Source organism: Octopus bimaculoides, chromosome 13 (assembly GCF_001194135.2).
Source record: "Octopus bimaculoides isolate UCB-OBI-ISO-001 chromosome 13, ASM119413v2, whole genome shotgun sequence".
NCBI classification, from domain to species: Eukaryota; Metazoa; Mollusca; class Cephalopoda; order Octopoda; family Octopodidae; genus Octopus; species Octopus bimaculoides.
The window spans coordinates 1438191-1450907 of NC_068993.1; the positions used below are offsets into that span (position 1 = coordinate 1438191).

The 12717-nt window shown below is 35.9% G+C and overlaps 1 protein-coding gene across 2 annotated transcripts in view; it reads right to left on the minus strand.

Annotated features, from left to right (window-relative positions):
- Positions 1-649: 649 nt before the first annotated feature.
- The window catches only part of LOC106868066 (dual specificity protein phosphatase 23), a 50770-nt gene continuing 38702 nt past the window's right edge, over positions 650-12717 (minus strand). For both annotated transcript variants that reach the window (XM_052972297.1, XM_014913177.2), the window contains exon 6: positions 650-7848. In XM_052972297.1, the coding sequence (XP_052828257.1) occupies positions 7627-7848 (222 nt within the window). In that variant the 3' untranslated portion in view covers positions 650-7626. The remainder of the gene's footprint in view (positions 7849-12717) is intronic.

Below are 12717 nucleotides of genomic sequence, written 5' to 3' on the forward strand. Positions count from 1 at the left end.
TAGGTTTACCTTGTGGATCTATATAAAAACCGGTGGGGGGGGGGGAATCGAAATTTTGAAATTGAGATTTTTGAAAATTTTTTTTCAGAATCGGAATCTCCAGAGCCTAAAACGTGGGATTCCGTAAAAAAAGAAAATAAAACAAGGGGGGAAAGGTTCAGATTACATATAGTCCATCTGGACCATAGTTATTATCAAAATAGAAAAGCTCTATTTTCATACTGATGCAGGCTTGACTGGGTGGTAAGAAGTTTGTTTCACAACCACATGGTTCTGGGTTCAGTCCCACTATGTGACACCTTGGGCAAGGGTCTTCTACTATAGCCTCAGACCAACCAAAGCCTTCGGAGTGGATTTGATTGAAAGACAGAAACTGAAAGAAGCCCCATCATATATACTGTGTGTGTGTGTGTGTGTTTATCCCCTACCACTGCTTGACAACCAGTGTTGGTTTGTTTACATCCTCATAACTTACTGGTTCAGTAAAAGAAACTGATAGAATAAGTACCAAGCTTAACAAACAAATACCGGAGTTGATTCATTTGACTAAAAACTCTTCAAGGTGGTGCCCCAGCATGGCCACAGTCTAATGACTGAAACAGACGAAAAATTTCAAAACAATAAAATTCACAAAGCAAAACAAATAATATTTGTAAATAATGAATTTTTTTTATTTATAAAAATAGTTGTGTTATAAAGAATCCAACCAATTTTTAATAAATGAACTTACAAAAGAATAGTGTACAGGTGAAACAGTTCAATGGGAAAACATAGAAAGATAAAGACAAGCCATGGTAATTATTTCTAACTTCGACATTTGGAAGATTGTCTTATTTTGATATAAAAAGAGAATGGAGTTTGTAACAACTTTTTCAAAATATTACAGATAAAAAGAAGAATTATTTGTGAAGAAAATAAAAAATCATTAATAATAGATTTATGAATTAGAAACTTAAATAAAATCAAAGGATTTATTATTTTTTTTCTTTGACCAGGAGAAATATGATATATTATCCCACATTGTCTGCAGATGGCAGACAATTGTTTTGTTCTGTAACATATTTCAGCAGTTGCAGCCGAAAGCTTCAATTCATTATCACCCCCATGTGCTGTGGCCATTCCCTTAGAACATGGAGGGACGAAAAAACGTTTTAATAAATGCCATTATGGTAGGAATGTTTTTCTCTTTTCCTGATTTTATAGTTCTTGCTCAGAAGACCATTTATATTACTGGTGAGCAAGATTTAAAATTTGGCCTCAGTCAAAGAGAGAAAACAAAACAATATTTCCAACCAAAGTTCTTGTACCAACAGACATGTGTCATTCGAGAAATCTCTGTTGGTCTCATATTTGGCAACAAACAGAACTAAAAGTAATGTCATCTCTAACAGGCCACCATTAGTTCACCGCCTGCTGCCATTGTTATGACCAAGAATTGTATATAATGATATAATATACAAATATTTCTCCAAAACTGATTAATCCAATAAAATGTCAATTCTACAATGAGACAGCGTGTGCCATATAAAACAATGGTCAAGTTTAGAGTTAAATGTAATTCTAGCCAAAATAAATTTTCTGTAAATACTTGAATATAAAAACAACTAAATATAAAATAATTCTACTGAAAAAAAAAAAAAGTGCAATCCTGCTAAAATATGCAAGAATTTAATTCTATTTCAAAACATAATTATATTGAAAAATATGACTTCTGTATTGATTCATTTGTGAAAAGAACTCAATATTTTGGAATATTGAAGGCTTTGGAATCAAGTACAAGACAAAATAACTTTTCTGAGAAAACCTAAATTCTTTTTTTTACCAAAAGGAAAATTGTTTTTCATATTCAATCAAATACAATTTTTATACTAAAAAGGTACAAAACAAAATATTTCATGTTTGATTTTGTTTTTTTAAACAATAAACATTTTAGAATTTTAGACATTTTATGGCAGGATAAAAAGCTGAGAAAAATTAATGTTAATTTAAATTTTAACTCAACTCAATTGCTTTATTTCAAGAGTGTTGCATAGCAAGTTAGCGTATCAAATAGTTCATTTGGTTGTTTTCAGATCTTACTACAAATATTTCCAAGTAGTGTCATATAAGATTTATCAAACTATTTCATTAAACATTCTGTGGGTACAGAAGCTAGATTAACAGATGCAATATGGCAGCTTAGTGGAATTAGGATTGCAACAGGTCTGTTATTAAATTAAGCCAGTACTGCTCTGGCATTTCTACAACCCATGGCAGGACTCAAACGATAACATTCTAAACATGATCATCAATCCTAACTATCTCAACATATTGTTCATTGATCTTTTCCAATCAAAGCAGTTCTTAGACTGTAAACCATGAACTGAGGAGGCAGGGGTAAGCCATTACATGCTCACTAGACATGCTAGAAATAACAGGCAAAGCACCTCATATTGTCTTTAAAAATATGAAAGAAGCCCCATACATCCAGGATATTGTAGCTTTGGATGCATTAAAGATCAGATCACTGCAACTTGAATGTCTTTGACCAAAAGGTCTGTCCTGGAGGGGGGAGGGGGCTCAACAACAACAACAATTATTGTACCCCACAGACTCAGTGTTTTTGAACACTGTATTGTTATCACAGATACATCGATATGTTCTCAGTGGCCACCACTGCAGATTACTTAGATTGGAGTAAATCAACCAAGACTCCACTATCCACTAATTTATGATCAAACCCCACCTATTATTAGCTTCCCCATTTCTTCTCTTGAAATCAATGAATAATTAGTATTAACTTATTATTGATTATCTTTCTTCTGCCTTATGAAAATTGAGCAGAAAGGATGTGTGGTGGGAGGGGGGAGGGGGCAAGCAACATAGTTATTGATTTCTAAGGGAGGCACAAGGCCACATATTTTGGGGGACGGATATAATCGATTGTATATAATTAAGTAATTAGCTTGACCCTTAATACTTAATTGGAACTTTATTTTAATCAACCCATGAAGAATGATTGGTAAAGTTGACTTTGACATGATTTGAACTCAGAGCTGAAACTGATGTGACTCAATACTGTACAGCATTTTGTCCAAAAGAGCAAGATTCACAAGTCGAGGAAAAGACTTTGTTTCAAGACAAACTGCAAAGGCCAAACCATTTGTTCATGCATCATTCTTCACAGGGAGACATTATTCCATATGAAGGATTGAGATTTAAACTATTTTCTGGTGCAAAGTATGTAAGAAAGGAGAAGTAATTCCAACAATGCTAATGACATGGATTTCTGAAGAATTATCAGACACAATTTGGTCCTTGGAAACTTTCAGTAAAGTGGAACTCAATCTATATTTTCTAATTTGGTAAAGATATAACACATTTTATTTGAATAACATTTAAAAACCAAATTTAAAGAGAGTGGAACTCTATGAAACTATAGTAACACTATAGAGAGATAGATACATGAAACTATGATGACTACATAACTGTATCAGTGTATTGGCAAGACTATCAGATGTTGTTACACACCACTGGTTACAATACACTTCCTTGCATTTTGTAGCTTCTGAATGTAGGTAGGGGGTCAGGCCCACATTCTTCCTGAACAGGATGCCAGTTCATTGCAGGGGAGGGGGGACCCATTTACAGCTGAATGGACTGGAGCAATGTAAAATGAAGGCTCTTGCTCAAAAACACAACATGCACATTTGTTCCAGGAATTGAACCCATGATCATGCGATCGTCAGTGCAACACCTTTACCACTAGACCATGTGCCTTCACAGTAACTATAAAGAGAGTAAATATTTGAAACTATAGTAACAATGAAATTTAAAACTACTTTCTTTTTCTATTTTTCTTTAAAGAAATACAGTTCCAATGAGATCTTTGAATGAATTCAAGAGAGAAAATACTCTTCAGTAGTTCTTGAAACTTCTATGACTAAATAAATCTTCTTACTCTCTCCCTCTTTTGCAATCCTTTGTGCAACTCTTTTAATAAAATGTTCATATTCTTTAGTATCAGCAGTTCCCAAATTATTGGTCATGATCCACTTTGGGATATAGAATAAATTAGAAACAGCCATGATGACAAAAGTTTATAGAGACAGAGAGGCATAAAAGCCACAACACGTACTGCAAACAAAAGCAGAATAATGTTCCTAGATGTCAATTTTATCAATTTTTTTTTTAAATCTGTAATTTTTAAATTTAAAGAAAAGATTATTAATTTGGCAAAATGGATCACAATGGAAAAAGACTAGGAACTGTTGTGTATCGTTTTGATAACAAGAACCTCATTAACAATCTTGTTACCAGCTTCTATTGATACTAATTAATAACTACCATAGCTTCTATTTGAACTCATTCTACCTACATCTAACCTCACTAACTAACATTACCTCATGTTGCATACAACAAGCTCAAAGAATTGACAATCTAAACTAACTTTTCCAGTAATACCATCATACTGGAATTAACAACAAACCCAAAAAGGTAACCATTTAAAAACAACTAATTAATGCATTGCTAATTAACTTTGTTGGTTCACAATAAACAAAGTGGATGTGGTTTACTTTAACAATTCACAATAAAACTGAAGAAATATTGGCAAGACAAAGAGAGTTGTGACAAACATAAACAAGAAACAGGACTTGTGTGTGTGTGTGTGTGAGTGTGTATGTTTACTGGTGTAAAACCGGTGTCAAGTTGTGTCCCTTTATGTTAAAAGGGTAACTTAGTGATTTGATAAATAGAGACTGATAAAATAAACACCAACCCATCTGTACTGGGATCAATACAATGAATTAAAAATCAATCAATGGTTGTGCCCCAGCATGGCCAGAGTCCACTAAGTGAAACCAGTAAAATAACATCTTAAAAAAAGGGAGGTGACACAATAGATAATGTAGTCTTAGATATGCTATGCCTGAGAAAGTCATATGAAGGCTGACGTGAAACTAAGCCACAACATCATCATCCATAAGTAATGTTTCTCAAGAGATGTCTGCCAAAATGGTTCAGGCAACCAGTGTTAACTAACCATCTATATTTCTACCCAAGTAGGAAAGGCAGCATCCAAGACCTGCATCAGAGTCTCTAAGAATGGTAACATGATGTTATCGACCGACTAGAGATCTGATGTGAATGCTTGCAACAAAATGGATTCTGTTGAAGATACCCAAGGATGTGTTAGGGGTGTCAAACTGGACGACAGATTAGGACTATGGAAAGAAGGCAAGATTTCATTAATCTCTCACTTGGAATATTTAAGTTTCTTTAAATAACCATGTAAATTCACACCATTTTGGTGAAGTGATATATTTAAGTATGTGTGTAAACATAAATGTGTGTGTGTGTGTGCGCACCTGTGTGTTTGTTAATATATGTTTGTACATACATATATACAAAACAGTGCTCAATGCTAAGATTCAACAATACAGAGGCAGTAGACCAAACATAAATTTCATGTCGATAAACTCAACAAATACATTTCCTGCTCCAAGTTTACTTACAACTCTTTCAAATGAATGACTTTGGAATCTTTGATCTGATGAAATCACAAGAAAGCTATAGGGAGTATTGGAGTACCTGAGTATATACAGTGACAAGAATACTCCAAAACTCCTTGTTTCATTACAGAAACTTTAGTTCAAGCTATATATATATATATGGAACACCATAAAAAAAATCGAAGAGTGCATATCAAGATTACTAGATTTCCATCAAGGAAATATTTTTGTCTCTTAAATTAATTCCAACCAAATTACTTGAGTTATTTACTAGTGTAAGTTATGGCAAAGTTAATGCTTCAGTTGATAAAAACAAACCTTTGGAGTTGTCTCCCTTGTTTGTCCAATCACATCCCCATCCCCACCTCACCAGTTCCAACCAATGTTAATTAAATCGGCAGAGTTCAGTGAAATTGCCATGGCAGGAGTGGAGTCTCCAATCTTCTGGACAGAATCCTTCTTCAGGATAAAGTTGAATTGGAGGGAAATTAATGAAGAGTAGTTGCAACCGATGCTAGTCAGCCTCAAATATTTTCCCTAATCCCCACAATTAATTCTACCATAATTATTTCTCGTGTTTCTTTTTATTTCTGAAACATATTCTTTATTATCATCAATTAAAACATTTATAGATTGTTTATCAGTTTCTCAAGTTAACAAGTAATTTCTGTTTGAAATACATTTTATTCATATGAAAGAGAAGTTTAAACTGGAGTTTACAAATAATTCAAATGGAAATGATTTCTGATCAACTTTTTAAAAATATTCACTGGGATGATTTCAAATCATGGCATTCATTTTTAACAATATAATTCAACAGAAAACCTCAATTATTCTTGTTTAAATACAACAAAATATTTGTAACAGAAACAATTCACCGAGCTAAATGTATAACAATTCACCCAGCCAAATCTCTTGTAATTCTCATAACCAAATCTGTAGTAATTCTCCTAGCCAGATCTCTAACAATTCTCCTAGCTAGATCTTTTGTAATTCTCTTAGCCAGAACTGTAACTAGTCTCCTAGCCAGATCTCTAACACTTCTCCTAACCAGAAAAAGTGCTTGAAGGATACATTCAAAGCCTCACCAAAGAGTTTTGAGATCAACCCCAACACCTGAGAAATGCAAGCACAAGACTGCCCTGCCTGGCAAAGCTGCACCAACAGAGATGGTACCCTTTTACAAACAGAATAGAATGGCAGGGACACAAAGAAAATGCTAACTACACAAGTCCAGAGCCAACTCCTTGCCTTCAGCCCTAACTGACCACTGGTGCCCAACCTGCAGCAAAGCCTTCTAAGCATGCATCAGACCGACTGACCACAGCCAGACATACCGTGCCCCATCTTCGTCTCCCATCTGAGGTCCTTGGTCACCGTCAACAATGACAGATGAACTAATCTTAATAATAGCCAGGTCTTTTGTAATTCAGTCAAAAATATTAAATTTACAAAAACGTGGGAATTCAAAACATGTGCCATGCTTCCACGTAACTCATTGACTTGGTGTTCATGTGCATCTGTTCTAGAACACAACACACATCCAAGTTTAGAGTTGAAGAAGATAGTGAACCAAAAATATCCCTTCTGAAGTACTTAAGATCAATTGTGAAATTATTCTAACTTATTCTTTCAATATTTTGATCTGGACAAAAAGGCTGAGCTCACAGCCATTGTAGGCTCTCCAAGACGAGTGAGACCAACAAATGCTGTATGATAAGTTCAAAAACAGCTTCAAATGATGAGAAATATTTTTTTTAATATCATTTTTACATAAAATTGAAGCATTTTGTGAAAGATGGAAATTTACAAGTTACAATCGGAATGTGTTAACTTGATGATAAATTGTTATTAGTAAGATCAAAAAATTAAGCAAAATTGAATATAAGAAAATCAAAAGTAGAATAACTGCCAAGACATTATAAATGATATGCAGTTGAAATTACATGAGCAAAAATACTTCAAATGAAAATTATACAAAATGAATAAATAACAAAATGGTAAAAAAAAAAATGAAAAGTTGGAAAGATGAAAATATAACCTGCCTTCTTCTAAAACTGGTTACAAGAAGAACTAAAAGATGTTTCTAGACCTTGTGAATTTTAGAGTTAATTAGTTTCTAATGGTGTTATTTCTAACGAGATTCTTCAGTTTTGTTTTGCATTTTTGTCAGGTTGTGTTGGTTTTCAAACATATAAATTAATTCTTCTTGTTGAAAAGTTTCCACTGAACCAGGTCTTGATTCCCGAATGTTTCTTAATGCTTCACTGGCTGTCTGATTGTGATACTTAATCAGATAACAAGCAATCATGGTACCAGTTCTTCCTTTTCCATGGGCACAGTGGATTGCCACAGCCTGAAAAATAACAAATATCAATGAATTATCAATGATAGATTCGGGAAAATTCTATCATAGAGTGAAAATGTGACTGATTACTGGATCAACATCAATAGAAAAAGGATGAAAAAAAGAAGAAATAAAATTTGGTTGACTTATTACAGTGCCAGAGAAAATGGTGCTTAACTGTGACCCTTAAAGGGTGGTTTCCATATTTTTTTTCCATACCTGCTATCCCTGAAGAACATGTGTATTAGATAACTGCCCAGTTATCTAACATTCAGTGTGAAACTGATTGATAAGATCAGCTGAAATTGAGTCACAATACTACATACTTTGATATACATACATACATACATACATACATACATATATATATATATATATATATATATATATATATATATATATATATATACATACAGGGTGTCCCAAAAGGCACTGATGGGTTTCAGTTTTTAATAAATTCCTTAACTTTACAAATAAATGCATGAAATTACGATACAATATGAAAGACATAATGGTAATTAATATGCACAAGTCAAATTTTGCAACACCACTACATCACGTATGAAAAATGACATCACTTAAATGGCAGCCATTTTCGGCCTTGCACACCCATGCCCTTTCCAAAACTTGCACCATAACGCCCTCAAGAGTTTCAGACCTCACTTCTCTGATTTCTCTATTGATGTTCTCCTTCAGTTGCATCAGGGTCCCCAGTTTGTTGACATAAACCCTCTCTTTCAGGTATCTCCACAAGAAAAAATCCGGGCTAGTCAAGTCTGGGGAACGTGAAGACCAGTTGACATTGACGTGGCGGGAGATTATTATCTATCTCCAAAGCACTGCCGTAGCAACTGTGTTGTTTCTCTTGTGGTATGAGCAGTTGACCCATCTTGAATGGCCTTCACGTTCCCCAAACTTGACTAGCCTAGATTTTCTCTAGTGGGGATACCTGAAAGAGAGGGTTTATGTCAACAAACCAGAGACCCTGATGCAACTGAAGGAGAACATCAATAGAGAAATCAGAGAAGTGGGGTCTGAAACTCTTGAGGGTGTTATGGCGCAAGTTTTGGAAAGGGCACAAGTATGCGAAACCGAAAATGGTTGCCATTGAAGCAATGTCATTTTTCATATGTGATGTAGTGGTGTTGCAAAATTTCCACTTGTGCATCTTAATTTCCTTTATTTCCTTTATATTGTATGAAATTTTCATGCATTTATTTGTAAAGTTAAGGAAGTTATTAAAAACTGAAACCCATCAGTGATTTTTGGGACACCCATATAAGCTTTTGATAGAGTCCTCTGCTCACCTCATTTGGTAGGCAATAAGGAAGCTGGGGATAGATGAGTGGTTGGTGAAAGCCATATAAGTCATGTACAGGAATGCTGTCAGTAAGGTGAAGGTTGGCAATGAGTATAGCAAGGAATTTAGTGTACAAGTAGGAGTCCACCAAAGATACAATGCACCTGAGCTGGTTGCACATAAAAAGCACATTCTGTAAAGTGGTTGGCATTAGGAAGGACATCCAGCCGTAGAAACCATGCCAAAGCAGACAACTGGAACCCAGTGGGCCTGTTCTGCTTGCCAGCTCTAGTCAAACCATCCAACCCATACCAGCATGGAAAACAGACATTAAACAATAATGATGATATGTATATATATAATGTGTGTGTGTGTGTGTATCTATCACCCAACTACACACACACACATTTTGGATAGCAATACCCATCCAAAATGGAGACAAATATCAACACTTCCATGTGGCACACTTGAACAATTGTGAAGATTGCTTCACAAGAAACCGTTGGCTCCCTTGTTAACCCACAAATAAAGTATATATATATATATCGGCCTGGCTGTGTGGTTAAGAAATTCACTTCCTAAGCACATAGTTTTGGGCTCAATCCTAGGGTGCAACAACTTAGCTAAGTGTTTTGTACTAGAGCCACAAGCCAACAAAAGCTCTGTGAGTGGGTTTGGTACATGGAGACTGAAAGAAGCCTGTCATATAAATATGTGTGTGTATGCATTTAAACTGGTGTTTCTCTAAAACTCGTGTTGTTGTTATCATTTGTCCCGACTCCAAATCTTCCATTGACTTTGCACATGTGAAGAAAGAGATCCCTTACATGTAAACAAGTAAGAGTTGTCAGGAAGGGTGTCTGGCCATTTAAACACTGTTTTGGTAATGAATTTGTTTAACAGTGAAGAACAACACATGCAAAATAAACAAACAAATCATTTCAATATGATAGTTTTCTTAACATCTGCGTGTGCGTATCTGGTTCTGTTGGAACTCTCTGTTCCCTGGTAGATCCAGATTGAGGAGAGTAAGAGGAAGAAATATGATGAGAGCTTTTGTGTAGTTATGACAACAAAGCAAGATGTAATAACATTGAGGTGGGATGCAAAGGGTTTGCAGGTCACTCCCTCAGCAAAGTTTACACTATGCTTGGCATCACAGGGGCCAGTAGGCAGAAGGCCATTGGATTGGTTGTGAAAGCAACAGGTGTCACTTCAAAGTAGTTGTAGATCAGGTGTGATCCCTGGAAAGAGCAGTGCTACCATGGGGCAGTGCTAACTGGACACAAGCTAGGGCTCAATCAACACCAGTTGGGTCACCTTGGTGAGGGTGTCTGATGCTGAAAGTCCTAAAACAACTAAGGGTTTAGGAAGGACCTTTGCTGCTTTTCATCATTTGTAATACAGAGTATGGTGTTTAAGGACTTTGGTTCTCAATCTCAAGGGTTTGACACATTGACCAAGAGCCTTCCACCACAATCTTGGATTATATTTGGTAAGCAGAAGCCTTGAAGAAATTGAATCTGCTTGAATATGAAGGGTCCAAGTGCCAGAGAAATACTTACCAAGATCCATTGTACAATTGTTCAACCAAAAGTAATGCAAAAATAGGCATAATTTCATTTATTAACTGACACAGGGCATTCAAATTACAGGGGTTGGTTGATTGATTCTTCCACTATACAAAGGTCTCTATCACAGCTGATGCACTTGTGCTTTTACTAATTCCAACTCTTGAACCAAAATGTTCAGGTGTGCTCTGTTGTACTCGTTTCTTCATAAATTCTTTCCCTTCATCAGCATCATCAAATCTTTTTCCTCATACACTGTTCTTTATTCGACCAAACCAACAGATGATGAGACGGCACCAGATTTAGGCTGTTCAATGGATGGAAACCAGTTCCGTTTTCTGATTCTCTGATCAGTTGCAAAGATCTGTGGGAATTGTCAACATGGACTGGGTTTGTTTTTCGGATTTTCAGGCGATCGCTTCTTCCAAATGGATTCTCTAAAGTTTCTGAGTGTCTCAATGCTCACAGTTCGAGGTACAGCCATGTCCTGAAGATTAAGGAAAATGATGCCCTGTCATTCCCAAAAAGTCACCATCACTTTCTGTGCAGGTCACCAGCTCTTGAATTTCTTAGGACTTGGGAGAAGAGGTTTGGCACCATTCTTTGGATTAGCCTTTGTTTCTACATTTTATTTTCCGTCACCAGGGGAGAAAAAAAGTTTTCATTGGCTTTAAACACATCCAGTAGATCAGAACAGACTTCCATCTTTCGCTCCAAATCAGGCATCAACTGCTGAGGCAACCATTGGCACACAATTTCCAAGACCCAAAGTCTTCTGCCATCTTCTGAAATGCATAGTGACCACAGTCCAGTTGTGCAGAAATTTCACAGATGGTGCCTCATCTGTCTGCATGGATCAATTCATTCAATCACTGGTGATTCATGTCAGACTCACAATTGATGCTCCCCGACTGTGTGTTTTGTCCTCAATGTTGGTTTTTCCCCTTCTTTAAACTTCATCCATCTGTGCACATTGTTCTTTTCAATAGTGTCCTCTCTTGAAACAACCTGTTGCCTTCTCTGGATGCCACAGATCCACTCCACTTCCTTCATCAAGAACTCTTTGATGGTTCCTATGTTGCTTCTGCTCGGAACCCATTATTTACCTGCAATGAAGAACAACAAAAGGAAGAATTACAAAAGAGGGAGGATCACCCAACCAACCCATGCAATTTGAACAAACTTTGTGAGTTAAAGCCAAAGTTGTAGCATTTTGTGCATTACTTTTGACACAAAATCCTCGTAAATGTTACTGATTGACCAAAATAACAGGAAACTTTATTCATTGAGACAGATGTGAGATTTATCAATATGGAATAAATCCTGTGGTTGTTGTTGTTGTTGGATCCAGCAGACCTATAGCCAAGTGCTCCAGTTGAGACTATTTCATCTTTTAAACAGACACAGTGTATCTAGGAGTACATTATCTAATGTGTCCTTCCTTCTTGTCACTGTTGTTCTCGGACAGTTGTGATCCAGCTGCCTGTAGTCAAAAGTATTTCAGCAGCGACCATTCCATCAGAAATAATGCATTACATTATGTCCAAAACATGAAAGCTTTCTCAACTTGATTCTTCGCAACAGCTGTCTTTGGACTTCCTCTTTTCCAAGCCATTCTGTATTTCTTATCCTCTCTTTCTAACTGATGCTGTTCAATCTGCCAACAATCCACATCTCAAATGTTCTGTTTTTTCTCCATGGCTATATTCATTATTACTGTATAGCCCCAGGTCACCTCTAATCCAGCAGAATTATGGTCAAAGATGTTCCAACCATGACTATCCTGTCGCTTATTCAGACACAGTATATTTAGGATTGTATCATCTAATGTTTCAGATTGGAACCTGGTGCAATTCCCTGGCTTACCAGTTTTCAGTCAAACCGTCCAAGCCATGCCAGCATGGAAAGTGGACGTTAAATGATGATGATGATGATGATGATGATGATGATGATGATGATGATATATATATATACATATATATATGGTAGTATTTTGGGATGGTCATT